General features: G+C 44.9%; 3 protein-coding genes across 6 annotated transcripts in view; 1 reads left to right on the top strand and 2 right to left on the bottom strand.

The window, feature by feature from the left end:
* The window catches only part of LOC309490066 (uncharacterized protein), a 117981-nt gene extending 115713 nt beyond the window's left edge, over positions 1-2268 (bottom strand). Inside the window, exon 1 of the mRNA XM_082159049.1 lies at positions 2215-2268. The gene's annotated coding sequence lies outside the window, so the exon portion shown is untranslated. The remainder of the gene's footprint in view (positions 1-2214) is intronic.
* Positions 1-21330, top strand: part of LOC309492495 (uncharacterized protein) — a 201847-nt gene that overhangs the window by 138881 nt on the left and 41636 nt on the right. The window lies entirely within an intron of this gene.
* LOC309488255 (uncharacterized protein) lies at positions 4274-19792 on the bottom strand. 4 transcript variants are annotated; one of them, XM_082156385.1, is made up of 4 exons: positions 19737-19792; positions 9495-9766; positions 6234-8520; positions 4274-4980 (listed from the first exon to the last, which is right to left on the bottom strand). In XM_082156385.1, the coding sequence occupies exons 2-4, from the start codon at positions 9550-9552 to the stop codon at positions 4950-4952; spliced, it is 2376 nt and encodes a 791-aa protein (XP_082012511.1). In that variant the 5' UTR covers positions 9553-9766; positions 19737-19792; the 3' UTR covers positions 4274-4949. The 4 variants fall into 4 exon arrangements, with proteins under 4 accessions (XP_082012511.1, XP_082012510.1, XP_082012513.1 ...); XM_082156384.1 differs by having other exon boundaries at positions 9495-9771; positions 19737-19790; XM_082156387.1 differs by lacking the exon at positions 19737-19792 and adding an exon at positions 11880-11907 and having other exon boundaries at positions 9495-9771.

The following is a 21330-nucleotide window of genomic DNA, read 5'->3' on the forward strand; positions in this document are numbered from 1 at the left end:
TCCGTCGCGCTGCGCAGGTCGATCAAGGTCGGGCCCTTCTTGTCCAGCTGGCGGAGGAGGTCGGCTTGAAGAACTTGAAGAACCGCCATCGTGTGCAGGGCTGAAGCGGCTTGTCCAGCGGCGGAGAAAGCGCGGCTGACAAACGCCGAAGTAGTCCTGCAGGCCTTAGACGGGAGGGCAGACTTTGAGCGCCATCTCCCGGATGGGGGGCAAAGGTGCGCTGCAACCGCCTGTTCAACCAGAGGGATGTGATTATATCCCTTCTCCGCGGCTCAGTCCACGTGAGAGAGAGTCGACGAAACTGGAGAGCGGAGTCTGGCTGAAAGTGGAGCGCTCCACGACTTGGATAATTCCTCGTGGAGCTCGGGCAGAAAAGGCGCTGGTCTGGACGCTGGCGTCTGGTGGCGGCTGGGTAGGAAGCACCCGTCGAGCCTGTTCGGTGAGGGGACCATTCGAGGCCCAGGTGCTCGACTGCCATTGTGAGGAGGCGGAGAAGCTCGGCGTCCACACTGGCGTGGGTCCTACCAGACTCTCTTGTAGAAGAAGAGGCGGAGCAGAGTGAACCGGACCACTCTTCACTGTCCGACGCCATTAGAGAGCAGCTGTCCAGAATAGCGTCGTCTTCCGCTTCATCCCCTGAGGCGACGGCATCGCGGGCGAGAGCCGGCGGCTGCGTGTCGGGAAGCGGGGGCGGAGAGGGAGAGAGCGAGGCTCGCGGGAGGGGCTCCGGCGAAAGCCTGACTCGGTCCTCGGGCTCCGGTTGTCTCTGCAAGCGGCGCTTATTCTTGCGCGGCCCAGAGACAGGAGGACGGGCTCTGCGTTGAACAAGGCGAGTCGAGCCCGCAGGGTCGACATCAGCAGTTCTTCGCAGAATTCGCAGCCGCCCGTTGACATGGCGACGGCTGCATGGTCACGTCCCAGGCAGAGAGCGCAGATCACGTGGCGGTCTCTGTCGCTGAGCGGAGGAAATACGAGGCATTTTGCAACAAACGCCTCTGCGCTTTTAGTTAGTGCTGCGAAGCAAACACACACACAATACACAAGTAAGAAAAGGATATCGCCGGATTAGCGGAGCTGGCACGGCAGGCTGAAGGCGGCGAAGATTCGTCCGGCTTCCTCAGGCTGCCCTAAGCTGGCTGGATGCTGGAGACAACGGCGACAGCTTCTCTCAGAGTGCAGCGATGCGAAGAGCTTCGCTGAAGAGACAGAAATCAGAGTTTTAGCCTCCGAGCCCTCCTTATATACGCTCTGACGCCGCCCATTCTGGCGGGCTGTGACGTGCGAGGGCGCGACGTCACGCCGGGCTCACTGGTAGGCTAAAGCAGTTGCCGCGCGGCAGCCAATGAGCGCGCAGTATGCCGCTCTAGCTCAGCTAGCCGCTGCTGCACTGCGTGGACAATATATGAAAATTAAGGATAATTTTTTGGCTTCAGTATCTCGAGAAAAGACGACTTTTCCCGCAGCGTAAGTTCCTTACGCAATACGAGAGAACCTCTCGTAAGAGAACTGTTATTTCTCACAATATAACATGGATAAATCATCAATAATAAAACAAAATAATTAAATAAATAACCTCTCTTTATATTAACCTCTTAAGGCAAAAAACTACAACACATAATATGTGAATCTAAATATAGTTTGACTTTATAATAACTATTAATTGCAATAAAGTAATTCCATCATTAACATGTTACATATTCAGTACAGAAACTGACAATGATCATAAAACTCTAAAAAATAAAGAAAATGTAACGTTTCCTGTGCCAAACTTAATTAATATTCATATTCCCATGTATAGATTTGATATTTCCCACGTTCATTACTCATACAGGGGCAATATAGTGTCTACATCAATTTTAATAAGTAAATGTAATCTGCCAAAGATAAATGTCGACAAAAATAAAGAAGGTAAACATGAAAACACTTGGGATCGATTCCCCTCACAGATCTCAAACTTTAACTTGACATTCAGTAACAGTTCTCACTCCAAACATCGAGAGAATCACACAAACGAACACAAACTCGCTCAGGTCTGAATGAACTCAACATATTCTCCTCATGCTCGCTGCTCCTGCACTAAATGTTTATTTCAGAAGGAAGACGCTAGAAAAGACGCACAAGTATCGCTGTGATCGATGAAAACACTACAGAAATGAGACTGTAGCTTAATCAAACATAAAGTGTGTGTGATGGTTGTGTAAATGTAAGAAATACCGTGAACTGCTCTCCTCTCCTCAGAAGACTCGATGCTGAAACTCTCAATGAGGGAAGAGACGGCGCGAGCGAGCGGTGACGTCATCAGCCTGCGTACGGGACACCCCCGCAGCCAATCAGGGCCGCAGATACAGCTTTACTAGTAGCCTTCCATTATTATTATTACAGAACTGAAGTGACTCCAGTTACTAAAGGTGAACTTTTTCAAGTGAAGCCCAAAATAGTCAGAATAAGCAGAGGAGGATCACCTCCATCCAGTCTGATTTGTGTTTTGGCCTGTAAGTCCGGCTCAGTTTATTCTGCAGCGTCCTAAGACAAATAGTAAAGGCATGTTGGTAGATTAGCACCTGTAGAATTTCCTTTTGTTGAAACCCCAGATAAAAGTAGAAAGCTTCTATTCTACTAAAAGCTACTAATTACATTTTCAACAGTGTAATAAGATTTCTGTGCTATTTTTAAAGAGAAATTCCGTATTTTAATTTTAGAATAAAAAATAATTAAATTACAGTAATTAATTAATTAGTTAGTATTGTATTACACCCAACACTAGTTACGCAATTATGCTGATAGAGCACATCCTGTACTGTATATTAATGACTATTTAATATTACCTCTAAACTTTGACTAGGCTTGGCATGTTGCATATTAATTGTTCTAGGAACCTCAAATAGGTTAAAATTTAATTGTTGTGTATGTTGTGCTACTCTATAATGATGTTCCAGTTAAGGTCATTCGCAGCATATGTAGGGCCCGAACATAAACTCAAGCCCAGGGGCCCCAGACCTGGGGCCTCATTTACAAAACTTTGCGTAGGATTTGCGTCAGAAGTGGCGTACGGATGAAACATAGGACATGCGTACGCACAGAAATATTCGGATTTATAAAACCGTGCGCACGCACATCCTACGCAGTTTTCCCTTAATAAATTACAATCAATTCTAAATGTAGCGCAGCTTTTGCGGCTTCATGTCACACCCATAGTTGCCCATAAATAGTCTCTGAAACGCCCACAAGTTAATATTCATCGATTGCGAAATCATGGCAAACACAGAGGAAAACCAAGAAACGTAACTTCACTCACGTCATTACGCATTGTGATGGCATCATGGCATTTTATTACCATCCATTTGACTGCATCTGACAAGCTACAGATGTGTTATGAGGATGAATTGCATAACATGCCAATATTATTGCAGAACATATTTCACTTTTCTTTTTGCAAATATGTGTTAATTTGCATTTCTGTTGTAATCTTCATTTGCTTTTGTTTTACACTGCAGATCGATCAAACGGGTGTTCATGTCGGCTGTTAATTGTAAGACTTGCTAAGATTTCATGTTATTTATGAGAGGCAGTATTGCCATTTCTTTTACACAACGGTCTACAGTTTCACACACTTTCACGTGTTTCTTCCCTCTGCCGACGGTGTCGCCATTTCTCATTTCACCCGTTTTTGTGCGTACGCCTGGGTCAGACCTTGCGTGAAGGACCACACATTTTCCCGTCAAGTTTGCTTTTTATAAATACCAATTACTGCGTAGAGCGGCGTACGCCTTCTTTTGTGCATCTCAAAGCTGGAGCCTGGGCTGGTATTGTTTAAAGTTCATAGTGATTGTTCTGACTTCGTGAAACCTCATGGTGTGAATGAACTTCAAACTGACTAGTCAAGTCAAGTCATCTTCATTTATATAGCGCTTTTAACAACGTAGATTGTTTCAAAGCAGCTTCACAGAGATAAGCGTATAATTTAAGGTAACAGAGATTGTTTTGGCTTTATAGCAGAGTTAAGTTATTTTCCATCTAAAGTTAGTTTTGATTGATTTGCTTCCGTCGCAACGATCATTTGTTATTAAATTAGGGGCCGCTAAGACGACACCATTCCCTCTACACAGACTTTAAACGCGAACCTGTGAGAAACGCTGATTGCGTTTCTCAATCGTTTCTCAACTAGCGTTTCTCAACTAGAACAAACTCTTTGAAATGTACATATGATAGTGGATATGAAACTGTTAATAATGTAGACAGACAGCAATCTTATTCAATGTCAGTCATGTGTGCAGTGAAATATCATTTATTAGGCATTTAAAAACTCTATTGAGAAAAATGAAAACATGGAAAGCTCAAAAAGCAATCATATCAGGATACTTAATGACTTTCAGAACTAAAATTATTCCTAATTAAAGCAGAATCAGCAGAAAATAAGAAAATGGACAATAACAATGAGATGTTGATAAAATTAGTAAAGAGTTTAATCAATAATTACATGAAGTAATCCGCACCAAACAGTGCCTGAGGCTCGAGAATGCAAACCCTGAAATAGGATCAAGCTTCAAGCCCTGAAAAATTAAATAAAAAAAAAGTTCTCTCTGCGCAAACCTCAAAAAACGCAAACCTGTGAAAACGCAGACGGCGTGCACATGTGCTTAGTCCATAGGTATGTTTTTTTTTTTCAATCCACTTTAAGTGTGTAGTCCAGGAGACAAGAATATAATAAACTTTACTATTTCAGCAACAATCTACACTTTACTGAGTTCATTATCATAAAGTACAGGTGTGTCGAGAGACAAGCTTTTCTCTCATCAATATGATCTCCAGATTCAGATATGGATCCAGTAGATCTGGAGAATCCACTTAAGCTTCTTGTTTCTTCTCAACTTTAAGCCTCTTTTGTCCCAGTACAGTGTTTCCTGATGAGCTTTTCCCAGAGCCGGTTCTGCCCATCAGAAGAACCCGGATCATCTGGACTGGAGCCGATCACAGACATCTCTGAAAGAGACAGAAAATATGGAGTATGAATATGTAAAATAAGGCAGACTCAACTGTATTGTATTCTCCGGGATATCATTTGTGAATATCATCAGTTCATTATATATTCATCAGCTCGGCAGGGGCGGCTGGCCAATAGAGGGCGCTAGAGCGTTATTTATTTATTTAGCATTATTTATTTTATAAAGGTATTTGTAAAGGTAAAAAATGCACTGGAACTATATCGATTTAAGGGGGCAAATATTATCCCTTACTGAAAAAGGAGTGACTGCAGAAAGTAATACAGAGGTCAACGTTAGGTTAAAGATACAAACAAAGAGGGATTCAAACAAACATCATATAATAAGGTAGAATTTGCAGACTGTGAGCTGAAGAGTAATATTCAGAGAAGGGATGAACTAAAAACATGCTGAAATGCACGAAAACCAGCCATGTATTGGGCATTTCTTGGTTGGCCATCATGTGGTCCCATCATGCCATCTTCATGCTCCTCCTCCACCACCTCTTCATCTTCCTCCCTGTACTCTCATATGTCCTGACTACAGCTTCACACATCCTCAAACTGCTGAGGTGTTGTGGCTGCAGTCTGGACAACAGAAGATGGAGGCTGAGGCCTGGGAGGGTTGTTTGCAGGACTAGGAGATGGAAGATGAAACTGATAGTTCCTCTGAGTATGAAGGACCTGACTCAGGCTCAGGTTGAGTTACCCCAACTCCTCCATGGATGCCAAGTACTGGCCTATTCTTCCTCTTCTGTGAGAAGGGGGGACTCATTGGGCCCAGTACCTGTTTTATTAAATGCTGTCCTCTGCAGTGCCCTTTTCCTTTTAGCAAGTCCTGCCACTTCTTCCTGACCTCCTTCCACACTTGACAAACGGACAGCAACTCTTAAAGGGTAACTCTCGCCAAAATTGAACCTAGGCTCTTTTTGTTAATCTAGCCGAGTCAAACATTCGTGCAAAAGCATAATTAGAATGGAAACTCCACTTTTAAGTTTGACCGTATTTTCATTTTCGGTCAAAATGCCTTTTGAATGGGAGTGAATGGGGCACAACAACGAGAGCATCAAAATCACTATTTTTAAAACACTAAGGCGGCTCAAAACAACATGAAACTACTTGAAGTATCACTAGGGGCTCTACATATGAACTAGAGCATTGACAACATTGTGTGCAAAAAAGTTTGCTAAAAAGAAAGGTTTTGTACGACTTACACAGAAAATAATTTGTTGCTCAGCACATGAAAATAAATTACCGTGATCTCAGACTGTGCTTAAGTGGTTTCTCCACTGCATGGATCTTCATGTGTAAATTCAGGTGAGTTTTAAAGGAGAAACTCTTTCCACACTGATCACACGTGTGCGGCTTCTCTCTGCTGTGGATCCTCTCATGTGTTTTCAGATTTGTTGACACACTGAATCTCTTGTCACAGTGTGAACACTTGTAAGGTTTTTCTCCAGTGTGGATCCTCTCATGTGTTTTCAGATGCGCTGACTGACTGCATATCTTGTCACAGTGTGAACACTTGTAAGGTTTTACTCCAGTGTGGATCCTCTCATGTGTTTTCAGAGATGCTGACTGACTGAATCTCTTGTCACAGTGTGAACACTTGTAAGGTTTTTCTCCAGTGTGAATTCTCTGGTGCAGTTTTAAACAGTTAGCTGAAGTAAAAGTCTTCTCACACTCAAAGCACATGTACTCTCTCACTCCAGTGTGAGTTTTCTGATGTCTATGTAAAGTTAGCAGCAGTGAAAAACTCTTTCCACACACAGAACATGAATGTGGCTTCTCCTTCGTATGAACTGTCAGGTGTCTCTTCAGCTCTGGTGCACTAAGAAATGTTTTGCCACATTGATCACATGAGAACGTCTTCTCTCCGGTGTGAATCCTCATGTGATTATTAAGGGCTGATGATTGACTGAAACTCTTCCCGCACAGATTACATGAGAACGGCTTCTCTCCGGTGTGGATCCTCATGTGTTGATTACGATTTGTTATGCGTGTAAATCTATTCCCACATTGATCACATGTGAACGGCTTCTCTCTAGTGTGGATCCTCATGTGTAGCTTCATCTCACTTTTTAAAGCAAAACTCTTTCCACAGTGATCACACGTGTGCAGCTTCTCTCCAGTGTGGTTCATCTCATGTGTTTTCAGATGTGCTGATCGACTGAATCTCTTGTCACAGTGTGAACACTTGTAAGGTTTTTCTCCAGTGTGAATTCTCTGGTGCAGTTTTAAACAGTTCGCTGTAGTAAAAGTCTTCTCACACTCAAAGCACATGTACTCTCTCACACCAGTGTGAGTTTTCTCATGTCTATGTAAAGTTAGCAGCAGTGAAAAACTCTTTCCACACACAGAACATGAATGCAGCTTCTCCTTCATATGAACTCTCAGGTGTGTCTTCAGGTCTGATGACCTAAGAAATGTTTTGCCACATTGATCACATGTGAACGGCTTCTCTCCAGTGTGGATCCTCATGTGACGCTCAAGACTTCCTTTGGTTGTGAAACTCCTTCCACACTGAGTGCAGGTGAAAGATTTCTTGGCTCTTTTCTTTAAAAATATATTTTTTGTCTTTGAGCGACTCAAAGGTTTTCCTCCAGGATGGACATGATGTTCCTCCGTCACTTCACTCAGTTCTTCACTCTCCTCCGTCACTTCACTCAGTTCTTCACTCTCCTCCTTCACTTCACTCGGTTCTTCACTCTCCTCCGTCACTTCACTCAGTTCTTCACTCTCCTCCGTCACTTCACTCAGTTTTTCACTCTCCTCCTTCACTTCACTCGGTTCTTCACTCTCCTCCGTCACTTCACTCAGTTCTTCACTCTCCTCCTCCACTTCACTCGGTTCTTCACTCTCCTCCGTCACTTCACTCAGTTCTTCACTCTCCTCCGTCACTTCACTCGGTTCTTCACTCTCCTCCTTCACTTCACTCGGTTCTTCACTCTCCTCCTTCACTTCACTCAGTTCTTCACTCTCCTCCTTCACTTCACTCGGTTCTTCACTCTCCTCCTTCACTTCACTCGGTTCTTCACTCTCCTCCTTCACTTCACTCGGTTCTTCACTCTCCTCCTTCACTTCACTCAGTTCTTCACTCTCCTCCTTCACTTCACTCGGTTCTTCACTCTTCTCCTTCACTTCACTCGGTTCTTCACTCTCCTCCTTCACTTCACTCGGTTCTTCACTCTCCTCATTCACTTCACTCAGTTCTTCACTCTCCTCCTTCACTTCACTCGGTTCTTCACTCTCCTCCTTCACTTCACTCAGTTCTTCACTCTCCTCCTTCACTTCACTCGGTTCTTCACTCTCCTCCTTCACTTCACTCAGTTCTTCACTCTCCTCCTTCACTTCACTCAGTTCTTCACTCTCCTCCTCCACTTCACTCGGTTCTTCACTCTCCTCCGTCACTTCACTCAGTTTTTCACTCTCCTCCTTCACTTCACTCGGTTCTTCACTCTCCTCCTTCACTTCACTCAGTTCTTCACTCTCCTCCTTCACTTCACTCAGTTCTTCACTCTCCTCCTTCACTTCCATCGGGTCTGACATGAAAGAAACAAATATTACATTTAATTTTCAGTACATCAAAATAATTCAAAGAGAGGAATATAAAGTGAAAGGACATGAAAGTGAGCCCTGATGTAATCGTAGAAAGCAGACAACCGCTGTAAAATGATAATTTGATGCCTTTTTATAAATTGATTATATGTCCTTGAAACTTTCCATGAATGAGGAAAATTCATCTTCCAATTATTATTTTTAAAACATTATAGGCACAAATCCCATGTTTCTTTATCAAGAACTATTGAATATATTTGATCAATGACACAATTATCTAACATGATATTAACATTAAAATATACAATACTGCCATATTTCCACACCAACGTTGAGATTGATATTTATTTGACTAAAACGTTTTAAATATTAATGGCCGTTCACACTAGACTTTTCCTTGCACTGACTTCACTGACTGTATTTAAAATACAGTATTTCTTAAAAATAAAATTCACACAGAAAGTGACATCATCTGTGCTCTTTCTACTGCATGATGGGAAGACAAGAAAATAATCTCAATCCATTGTCTCTGTTTTTACACAATCTGTAGCATTGACTGTATTCATCAACCCTGCTACCAAAGTTACTGTAAGAAGAATCTCTAAAACTATGAATAACTTGTATGATATTTTACAAATACAACTTTATCAGTAACTTGGTGTTTACTGACTATTCCTAAAAATATATATTTTGTAAACTTTGTTGAAAATGACTAAAATTCTGGTAACGTTGTTGCTACTTGGGAACCAGATATAAAATAAAACAGTTTAAACAGTATTTAGCCTGATCTGATGTTGACAATCAATATAAAAATGTCTCAAACCTCCCTTTACTGACCATTTGTTGAAGAAAACCCAGAACATTCTGAACCGTTTCATAGTTGAACTGTTTATCTAAACACTGGTTTCTAACATAAATGTTCTTCAGCATCATGAATGAATGAAGAATAAACACCAACCTCTTTGTTCTTCAGGATCTTCAGTGTGTTTCATTCTGCAGGGTTCTGGATCACTCATGTTCTCACTGTCCTCTTTAATAAACTCAGTCTTTGCAGATTTCAGCTCTTCCTGATGATCGTCTTCACTTGTAGCTGATGGGAATTACAGCATTTATTGGAGAATTACAGTGGGAGGAGCTTCACTGATGATGTGAATATGGTGGGAGGAGCTTCACTGATGATGAATTACAGTGGGAGGAGCTTCACTGATGATGTGATTATAGTGGGAGGAGCTAATCTGCCAAAATCAAAAATATAAATCACTGAGTTTGTTTTTATAATAAATGACACTTCTAAGCATTTATGTCTGTCTATCTATTAATCGTACAGTAACTGATGCCAATTCATTATTTTAATTATTTTTATTGCTAATCCTTACATTATTCTGCTTCTTCATTAAAATACAGGTATCTAGAAATATAGAAAATAATATAAATAATTTTAATTTTTCCAAATATAAACAATGGTAAGAAAAACAGAACAAAATCATAAAAAAGGAAATCTTAAGAAAATAATTTGTGTAAAGGTACACAAAGTAGCCAACAAATCCCCTCAGTCTGCTGAGATCTGAAGACATCTGCATAATAAATGAGGTGAAAACAGGAACTATTGTCATGAAATAAAGAGTGTTTTAAGCAGATCTGTTAATATTGATGAGCCTCAGACTATCAACACTCATTCAACAAGCCATTCAGGATCATCAGCAGATCCTCTCACTTTATTGTTACAGGGGTGCACATAACATTTTTGGTCTTGTTCTCAGGGGAGAACCTGGGGTTGTTGCTTGGTCCTCACATTTGCATTTTTTCCTTAACCCACCTCACGGGAGAAACAAATAAGAGGGATGCATAATATAGACTATTGTTAAATATTGTTATTATCTGACTATGATACATAAAAAAGAAAAAGAAAAAAAGCACACTTTAAAATAGTCAAATTTTTATCAGGCAGTAGGCTAATATGGCCTAGTCGAGTCTATGCAGACTGCTTGTTATTATCAGAGATGGCAACGCCGGCGAAGGAGGTAACTTTATGTGACAAACTCAAAAAAGGAGAATTAAAAACGAAGGTCATCCATCCATTTTTTCCCCCAAAACGCTATAAATCCATCCTTTATATATATATATATATTTTTTTTTTTTTTTATTGATGGTTTGTCTTTTTTTTTTTTTAAGTATTTTGTCATTTATGAGGAAAAAACAATCTTACGTGAGTGACAGTTCTCCATTACGGACGAGACCTCTGAAAGCGCCGCGGCACTAAAAGACTTTCAAACTTTCACAGAGACCTCAAACAGAAAGCACAAAGCATTTCTTTAAAGCGAATTTCGTTTTGTATTAATTGTATCTTAATTTTAATCCATGTTTCATTAACCAAATTCCTGGTTTTAATAAATAAAAAAAGTAAATAGGCTATCGTGATTGTTTAGGCTATTTTTTAATTATAGCCTAAGTGTAAAATATTAGGCTGTGTATACCGACATGGATCAATTATTAATATTAAATTTCATCTGTCTTTTGTAGGCATAGGCGAGCTGATGGCGCACCAACGAAAAATCCTAAATGATGTGCCAAAATGCGTTTTCTATTAGGCTACAATGAAAATATTGTACAGTCAGGTTTGCCGAAGTTCGTTTAATTTAGGCTATTTATTTATTTAAATAATTTATTTATTTTTGTCCATGTGCGCCGATCGGAGACGGAGTTCACTGCTGATATTCTGAGGTAAGAGAGTTTTCTAGTCTCGCGGCTGTCATCAGCAGCACCTTGCATCGCCCAATCAGTGGATGGCGGGCGGGTGCGGTTTTGAAAATTGGTCAAAAACGTTGGTGCGGATGGATGGCGGACGGATGATGAGTTTTGCGATGCGGTTGCGGATGAAATAGCCCATCCGCGCATCTCTAGTTCTGAGGCCTATCCAACACCACAGATTGCGCACCTATCTATCCCCAAATCTTAGGTACGCAAATGAGGGTTGCGGCAATTCATCTGGTACGCATTGTTTAATTGGGTAGCGCATGCGCACCTGCGCACCACTTATATGCATCCCTGATTGTTAGAAACACATTATTTGAGTCAGGATACATGATAAAAGCCTGTAAAACTGCTATATTGAAAGACAAAACGATACTGGTTACTCACGTAACCTCGGTTCTCTCTAGAAGAGGGAACGAGTATTGCGTAAGGAACTTAGGCTGTGGGAAAAGTCGTCTTGTCTTGAGATACTGAAGCCAAAAAATTATCCTTAATTTTCATATATTGTCCACGCAGTGCAGCAGCGGCTAGCTGAGCTAGAGCGGCATACTGCGCGCTCATTGGCTGCCGCGTGGCAACTGCTTTAGCCTACCAGTGAGCCCGGCGTGACGTCACGCCCAATGAGGGCGTATATAAGGAGGGCTCGGAGGCTAAAACTCTGGTTTCTGTCGAATGAAGCGACATGAGCTCGTGGCGTGAGCACGGCAGGGAACGCAATACTCCTTCCCTCTTCTAGAGAGAACCGAGGTTACGTGAGTAACCAGTATCGTTCTCTTACGAGAGGTTCTCTCGTATTGCGTAAGGAACTTACGCTGCGGGAACCCATTGTCAACGCCGTGCACGCCTTGCATCCACACATAACTCCCGGGAGACCCGGGGAGCGTAGAAGTGGGAAAAAAAACAGGTGGCCAGCAGTGTGGGCCAACACATCTTCGCAAGCACACATAGGGAAAAAGCATAGAGCGGCATGGCCGGTCTATATATTACTGACATACCCTGAAAGTGCAGCTCAACCAGGAGAGCTAAATCGAGTATCCAGCCTGCGTACATAAGCAGGTCATGAACACGACTTAGACTGATAGAAGTTTAACCTGCAGGGCGGGAACTTACAGGTTATAGAACCTAACAAATGTAGAGGGGGAGGCCCAGCCCGCCGCCATACAAATGTCATGAATGGAAATTCCGCTGGACCATGCCCACGATGAGGCCATGCCTCTGGTGGAATGAGCCCGTATGCCCAAGGGGCACTGCAGGTTTTTGGACGCATAAGCTGCTGCAATAGCGTCCACTATCCATCTGGATAGTGTCTGTTTCGAGGCGGCGAGACCTCTGGTGCGCCCACCGAACGAAACAAAGAGCTGCTCCGAGAGCCCAGAAGGCGGCAGAGCGCGTAACATAGCACCTTAACGCCCTAACCGGGCAAAGGAGGTTACTGCCATCCTCACTGCCGGATAGAGAGGGAGATAACTTGAGCTCTGAAAGGAGTACCTAACACTTTAGGGACATAGCCGTGCTTCGGTTTGAGAATGACTAACGAGTCATTAGGTCCAAACTCGAGACACGTCGCGTTAACTGATAGCGCATGCAAATCACCCACGCGTTTTACTGAAGCCAGGGCTAACAGAAAAACGGTCTTAAACGTCAGGTATTTCGGCTCCACAGAGTCCAGTGGTTCAAAGGGATAAGCTTTTAGGGCCTCTAGGACCAAAGACAGATCCCAGATAGGAACCGAAGGCGGCCGCGGAGGGTTCAACCTTCTGGCCCCTCGCAGGAAGCGGGAAATGAGTTCATTCCTTCCCAGTGCGCGGCCGCGCGCCGAATCGGCGAACGCAGCGATCGCCGCAACATAAACTTTGAGCGTGGAGGGGGACCTGTCCGCGTCCAAGTGCTCTTGGAGGAAGTTCAGAACCTGTGGGACCCCACAAGATTGAGAGTTAAAACTCTTTCCTGCGCACCATTTGTTAAACACTGACCATTTAGACGCATAGAGCCACCTCGTCGAGGGAGCTCTGGACTGCGCGATCGTGTTAACTACCCCTTCTGGCAGATCAACGAATATCTGTTGATTTCCCACGCATGCAGAGACCAGTGCTCTGGATGGGGATGTAGAATCGAGCCTCAGGCTTGAGAGAGAAGGTCTCTCCTCACCGGAATCGGCCATGGGGCTGCGTCTGACAGCTTCATCAGTTCTAGGAACCAGGGTTGGTTTTCCCAGCGCGGGGCTATGAGGAGCACCGCGCAGCGCGTCTCCCTGATCTTCGCTCGCACTTGTGGCAACATCGAGATCGGGGGGAAAGCGTACAACGGGACGCTGGGCCAAACCTGGGCCAGCACGTCCTCGCTCTTCGAGAAGAACCTCTGGCACTGAGCCTTCTCGCTCGTGGCGAAAAGGTCGACTTCTGCTTTGCCAAAGCGACGCCATGGCATCTGGACTGTTTGGCAGTGTAGAGCCCATTCCTCGGGGGGAACGTTGTCCCTGGACAGTCTGTCCGGGCCGTCGTTCAGGCGTCCGGGCACGTGCGCGGCTCTCAGAGAGCGCAGCGAGCCCTGAGCCCAGACCAGAAGGCGCTCTGTCAGAGCGCGCAGGGTTCTGGATCTGATTCCGCCCTGACGGTTCACATAGGACACCACTGACATGTTGTCCGTGCGGACTAGCACGTGGTGCCCCCGCAGGTACGGGAGAAAGTGTTTCAACGCCTTCTCGACCGCCAGCATGTCTAGACAGTTTATATGGAGGCTTTTCTCCGGATCCGACCAGGGGCCGCAGACCGGACTGCCCTCGTAAAGCGCTCCCCAACCCATGTTGGACGCGTCTGTCGAGATCACCTTGCGGTGTCAAGTCAAGTCAAGTTTATTTGTATAGCGCTTTTCACAATACAGATTGCATCAAAGCAGCTTCACAGTATTAAATTAAAATAATACAACAAAGTTTGTTTCAAGAGGAATTTATTAATTGATCAAATTAAATTAAATATCCCCAAAATATCCCCAACTGAGCAAGCCAAAGGCAACAGTGGCAAGGAACCGAAAAACTCCATCAAGTGACCTAATGGTGTCCTAAAACTCCATCAGGTGCCTTAATGGAGAAAAAAAAACCTTGGGAAAACCCAGGCTCAGTCGGGGGCCAGTTCTCCTCTGGCATTGGATAGAGGCCGGATTGTAGTTTGAACTGTAGGATTATATGAATGCCTGGCTGAAGAGATGCGACTTTAATCTAGTTTTAAACTGGGAGAGCGAGTCTGAGCAACGAACAGTATCAGGAAGACTATTCCAGAGTTTTGGAGCCAAATGTGAAAATGCTCTCCCTCCTTTGGTGGTTCTGGATATCCTAGGTATGACCAAAAGCCTTGAATTTAGTGATCTTAAAGAGCGCGATGGATTATAGGGCGATAGAAGATCCGTTAAATAGACTGGAGCTAATCCGTTTAGGGCTTTATAAGTCAGTAGCAATACCTTGTAATTAATACGGAACTTTATAGGTAACCAATGCAGTGATGATAAAATCGGTGTTATATGATCATATTTTCTTGATCTCGTAAGAACTCTAGCGGCTGCATTTTGGACTAACTGTAGCTTGTTTATTGAGGATGCAGGACAACCAGCTAATAAAGCATTACAGTAATCCAGTCTCGAGGTCATGAATGCATGAACTAACTTTTCTGCATCAGAAACTGATAGCATATTACGTAGCTTAGCAATGTTTCTAAGGTGGAAAAAGGCTGTTTTTGTAACATATGAAATATGATTTTCAAAAGACAGGTTGCAATCGAGTATAACACCCAGGTATTTTACTGTAGAGGATAAAGTAACAGGACATCCTATGATGTTAAAGTTGTATTGTGCGAGGTTTTGTGGGCGGTTTTTTGAACCGATAAGTATTACCTCTGTCTTGTCTGGATTTAATAAAAGAAAATTACGCGTCATCCAATCTTTTATATCTTTAACACACTCTGTCATTTTGGAAAATGTAGCGTTTTCATCCGGCCGTGATGAAATATATATTTGAGTGTCATCAGCATAACAATGGAAACTAATTCCATGTTTCCTTATAATATTTCCAAGTGGCATCATATATATTGAAAATAACAGAGGGCCTAATACAGATCCCTGCGGCACTCCATAGTTTACTGGAGTTATGATCGATTTTTCTCCATTTAAATAGACAAAATGGTAGCGGTCAGATAGGTATGATTTGAACCAGCTTAGTGCTTGTCCTTGAACACCAGTATAATTTTGTAGTCGATCTAAGAGTATTGTGTGATCTATAGTAGCGAACGCAGCACTAAGATCAAGTAAAACTAGTATTGAGATACAGCCTTGGTCAGAAGCTAAAAGTAAATAATTTGTGATTTTAACGAGCGCAGTTTCAGTGCTATGATGCGGTCTGAATCCAGACTGAAACTTTTTCTTTGGTGGTTCTGGATATCCTAGGTATGACCAAAATACCGGGGTGTGAGATGACCCCCATCGTAACTCCCTGTTGGTACCACTCGGCTGCCAGCCAGGGCTGCAGGGCTGAGACACAGCCCTGAGTCACGCTGACTCGAGCGCAACCCGAAATCCACGCTTTGTGGGGCACTTTCGAATTCAGCCAGCATTGGAGTGGGCGCATTCGTGGTAACCCCAGCTGCAGGACTGCTGCAGCTGATGCCATATGGCCCAACAGCTTTTGGAATGTTTTCAGGGGGAAACACCTACCTTTTTGAAAGGATCGGGAGAAATAAACCAGTCCCTCGGGCGAATTTACGCAAGGATTTGTCTGGTCGTGAGCATTTTGAACGGTCGTTTCACGAGAACTTTGTTCAAATATCTCAGATCTAATATAGGTCTGAGCGCTCCGTCCTTCTTGGGAACGAGGAAATAACGGCTGTAAAGGCCTGCCTCGGTAAAAGAAGGGTGAACTCGCTCTATCGCCCCTTTGCGCAGTAGCTTCGCTATTTCTTTATGAAGCAGATGGGCTGCATCTGCGTTCACTTTTGTTTCGATCCGAGCCCGAAAGTGCGGAGCATGACAACGGAACTGCAGCGAATAGCCCTGCATTATAGTGTTCAGCACCCATTTCGACACGCCCGGAATAGCCTTCCATGCGTTCTCACTCATGGCTAGGGTTCGAATGGCCTCTGGGTCCTGCCCGCCGCACTGCGCGGGGCAGGGAACCTGCAGTGGCAGAAGCGCGGGACGTGCAGTGACAGTGCTGGGAGACGGGGGCTCGCTGATAGCGGCAGCCGGCTGAACAGCGCTCTGAGAGCGCGCTGTAGTGGGCAGCCCGAGGCGCGGAGGCAGGGCGGGCATGTGAGTGTTTACAAGCGAGTGTGATTCCGGGCACAGGACTCTTTATTAAAACACAGCCGGTGGCAGGGGGCTTTGAGAGGTCTAGACCCTGAATATGTGAAGCAGAGCGGGCAATGTGTAGGTGTGGGCACTGGGAAGTGGGCACATTTCTTACATTTAACTCTCGAGCGGCAAACGCGCGCTTTATGTGAGTGCGCTCTGTGGGATACACAGGGGAGATTGTGCTTGTGTGTAGCAATGAACACTGGGGCGTGGGCATGTTTACTACACTCATAACACTGTCGGCGTGAGCCGAATGACCAGACTTTATGCTCTTTTTGCGATTTATCTGGGTCGCCGTAGCGTTTGAGTGCAGGCGAGTGAGTTGAGAAACTGGCTCGTTGGCTGCGGTGAACACTACTGCAGTAGCCTTTATTAAGGGGACTGGCAGAGGAAGACAGATGAGTTTCGACGGTGGTCCGGCCACGGCGGGACTCAGCCGTCTTTTCCTCCCGACGTGTGCTAGGAGGACTTTGCAGGCTCGGGTTTCAGCGAAACCCTAGGCCGAGGACCCCGCGGGGGAGGCGGCCTGTGCTGGCTGGTGGAGCGAGACCTGGGGCAGCCACGCTGACGCTGCTGCGAAGGCGGAGGACGAGACGGGCGCTGAGCAGAGCTGCGTGCAGGAGGCTGTGTATGAGAGCGGCCTGCAGCGGAACTCGAGCGGCGAGGCAGAAAGAGATTCATAGCCTGAGAAGCCTTCTGTACCTCCGAGAAACGGTCCACGAGACCACTCACTGCTGGGCTGAAGAGGCCGGTGGGGGAGAGCGGGGCGTTGAGGAAAACGGACCGCTCTGCTTCTCCCATGTCGTCTAGTGTTAGCCACAGGTGGCGCTCTGTGACGGTGAGCGAGGCCATGGAGCGACCGATAGCTTGTGCTGCTATTTTGGTAGCGCGAAGGGAGAGGTCCGTCGCGCTGCGCAGGTCGATCAAGGTCGGGCCCTTCTTGTCCAGCTGGCGGAGGAGGTCGGCTTGAAGAACTTGAAGAACCGCCATCGTGTGCAGGGCTGAAGCGGCTTGTCCAGCGGCGGAGAAAGCGCGGCTGACAAACGCCGAAGTAGTCCTGCAGGCCTTAGACGGGAGGGCAGACTTTGAGCGCCATCTCCCGGATGGGGGGCAAAGGTGCGCTGCAACCGCCTGTTCAACCAGAGGGATGTGATTATATCCCTTCTCCGCGGCTCAGTCCACGTGAGAGAGAGTCGACGAAACTGGAGAGCGGAGTCTGGCTGAAAGTGGAGCGCTCCACGACTTGGATAATTCCTCGTGGAGCTCGGGCAGAAAAGGCGCTGGTCTGGACGCTGGCGTCTGGTGGCGGCTGGGTAGGAAGCACCCGTCGAGCCTGTTCGGTGCGGGGACCATTCGAGGCCCAGGTGCTCGACTGCCATTGTGAGGAGGCGGAGAAGCTCGGCGTCCACACTGGCGTGGGTCCTACCAGACTCTCTTGTAGAAGAAGAGGCGGAGCAGAGTGAACCGGACCACTCTTCACTGTCCGACGCCATTAGAGAGCAGCTGTCCAGAATAGCGTCGTCTTCCGCTTCATCCCCTGAGGCGACGGCATCGCGGGCGAGAGCCGGCGGCTGCGTGTCGGGAAGCGGGGGCGGAGAGGGAGAGAGCGAGGCTCGCGGGAGGGGCTCCGGCGAAAGCCTGACTCGGTCCTCGGGCTCCGGTTGTCTCTGCAAGCGGCGCTTATTCTTGCGCGGCCCAGAGACAGGAGGACGGGCTCTGCGTTGAACAAGGCGAGTCGAGCCCGCAGGGTCGACATCAGCAGTTCTTCGCAGAATTCGCAGCCGCCCGTTGACATGGCGACGGCTGCATGGTCACGTCCCAGGCAGAGAGCGCAGATCACGTGGCGGTCTCTGTCGCTGAGCGGAGGAAATACGAGGCATTTTGCAACAAACGCCTCTGCGCTTTTAGTTAGTGCTGCGAAGCAAACACACACACAATACACAAGTAAGAAAAGGATATCGCCGGATTAGCGGAGCTGGCACGGCAGGCTGAAGGCGGCGAAGATTCGTCCGGCTTCCTCAGGCTGCCCTAAGCTGGCTGGATGCTGGAGACAACGGCGACAGCTTCTCTCAGAGTGCAGCGATGCGAAGAGCTTCGCTGAAGAGACAGAAATCAGAGTTTTAGCCTCCGAGCCCTCCTTATATACGCTCTGACGCCGCCCATTCTGGCGGGCTGTGACGTGCGAGGGCGCGACGTCACGCCGGGCTCACTGGTAGGCTAAAGCAGTTGCCGCGCGGCAGCCAATGAGCGCGCAGTATGCCGCTCTAGCTCAGCTAGCCGCTGCTGCACTGCGTGGACAATATATGAAAATTAAGGATAATTTTTTGGCTTCAGTATCTCGAGAAAAGACGACTTTTCCCGCAGCGTAAGTTCCTTACGCAATACGAGAGAACCTCTCGTAAGAGAACTGTTATTTCTCACAATATAACATGGATAAATCATCAATAATAAAACAAAATAATTAAATAAATAACCTCTCTTTATATTAACCTCTTAAGGCAAAAAACTACAACACATAATATGTGAATCTAAATATAGTTTGACTTTATAATAACTATTAATTGCAATAAAGTAATTCCATCATTAACATGTTACATATTCAGTACAGAAACTGACAATGATCATAAAACTCTAAAAAATAAAGAAAATGTAACGTTTCCTGTGCCAAACTTAATTAATATTCATATTCCCATGTATAGATTTGATATTTCCCACGTTCATTACTCATACAGGGGCAATATAGTGTCTACATCAATTTTAATAAGTAAATGTAATCTGCCAAAGATAAATGTCGACAAAAATAAAGAAGGTAAACATGAAAACACTTGGGATCGATTCCCCTCACAGATCTCAAACTTTAACTTGACATTCAGTAACAGTTCTCACTCCAAACATCGAGAGAATCACACAAACGAACACAAACTCGCTCAGGTCTGAATGAACTCAACATATTCTCCTCATGCTCGCTGCTCCTGCACTAAATGTTTATTTCAGAAGGAAGACGCTAGAAAAGACGCACAAGTATCGCTGTGATCGATGAAAACACTACAGAAATGAGACTGTAGCTTAATCAAACATAAAGTGTGTGTGATGGTTGTGTAAATGTAAGAAATACCGTGAACTGCTCTCCTCTCCTCAGAAGACTCGATGCTGAAACTCTCAATGAGGGAAGAGACGGCGCGAGCGAGCGGTGACGTCATCAGCCTGCGTACGGGACACCCCCGCAGCCAATCAGGGCCGCAGATACAGCTTTACTAGTAGCCTTCCATTATTATTATTACAGAACTGAAGTGACTCCAGTTACTAAAGGTGAACTTTTTCAAGTGAAGCCCAAAATAGTCAGAATAAGCAGAGGAGGATCACCTCCATCCAGTCTGATTTGTGTTTTGGCCTGTAAGTCCGGCTCAGTTTATTCTGCAGCGTCCTAAGACAAATAGTAAAGGCATGTTGGTAGATTAGCACCTGTAGAATTTCCTTTTGTTGAAACCCCAGATAAAAGTAGAAAGCTTCTATTCTACTAAAAGCTACTAATTACATTTTCAACAGTGTAATAAGATTTCTGTGCTATTTTTAAAGAGAAATTCCGTATTTTAATTTTAGAATAAAAAATAATTAAATTACAGTAATTAATTAATTAGTTAGTATTGTATTACACCCAACACTAGTTACGCAATTATGCTGATAGAGCACATCCTGTACTGTATATTAATGACTATTTAATATTACCTCTAAACTTTGACTAGGCTTGGCATGTTGCATATTAATTGTTCTAGGAACCTCAAATAGGTTAAAATTTAATTGTTGTGTATGTTGTGCTACTCTATAATGATGTTCCAGTTAAGGTCATTCGCAGCATATGTAGGGCCCGAACATAAACTCAAGCCCAGGGGCCCCAGACCTGGGGCCTCATTTACAAAACTTTGCGTAGGATTTGCGTCAGAAGTGGCGTACGGATGAAACATAGGACATGCGTACGCACAGAAATATTCGGATTTATAAAACCGTGCGCACGCACATCCTACGCAGTTTTCCCTTAATAAATTACAATCAATTCTAAATGTAGCGCAGCTTTTGCGGCTTCATGTCACACCCATAGTTGCCCATAAATAGTCTCTGAAACGCCCACAAGTTAATATTCATCGATTGCGAAATCATGGCAAACACAGAGGAAAACCAAGAAACGTAACTTCACTCACGTCATTACGCATTGTGATGGCATCATGGCATTTTATTACCATCCATTTGACTGCATCTGACAAGCTACAGATGTGTTATGAGGATGAATTGCATAACATGCCAATATTATTGCAGAACATATTTCACTTTTCTTTTTGCAAATATGTGTTAATTTGCATTTCTGTTGTAATCTTCATTTGCTTTTGTTTTACACTGCAGATCGATCAAACGGGTGTTCATGTCGGCTGTTAATTGTAAGACTTGCTAAGATTTCATGTTATTTATGAGAGGCAGTATTGCCATTTCTTTTACACAACGGTCTACAGTTTCACACACTTTCACGTGTTTCTTCCCTCTGCCGACGGTGTCGCCATTTCTCATTTCACCCGTTTTTGTGCGTACGCCTGGGTCAGACCTTGCGTGAAGGACCACACATTTTCCCGTCAAGTTTGCTTTTTATAAATACCAATTACTGCGTAGAGCGGCGTACGCCTTCTTTTGTGCATCTCAAAGCTGGAGCCTGGGCTGGTATT

The sequence above is a fragment of the Leuciscus leuciscus genome (assembly GCF_965113295.1).
Source record: "Leuciscus leuciscus genome assembly, chromosome: 1".
NCBI classification, from domain to species: domain Eukaryota; kingdom Metazoa; phylum Chordata; class Actinopteri; order Cypriniformes; family Leuciscidae; genus Leuciscus; species Leuciscus leuciscus.

What these genes read in the sequence shown, in the direction of transcription:
- LOC309488255 (XM_082156385.1), bottom strand. Translation starts at nt 9,552, where the DNA reads ATGAGTGATCCAGAACCCTGCAGAATGAAACACACTGAAGATCCTGAA. An exon ending in AGATCCTGAAGAACAAAGAG is followed by an intron (nt 8,521 to 9,494) that starts GTTGGTGTTTAT and finishes CTTTCATGTCAG; the next exon opens with ACCCGATGGAAGTGAAGGAG. An exon ending in AAGCACAGTCTGAGATCACG is followed by an intron (nt 4,981 to 6,233) that starts GTAATTTATTTT and finishes TGTCTCTTTCAG; the next exon opens with AGATGTCTGTGATCGGCTCC.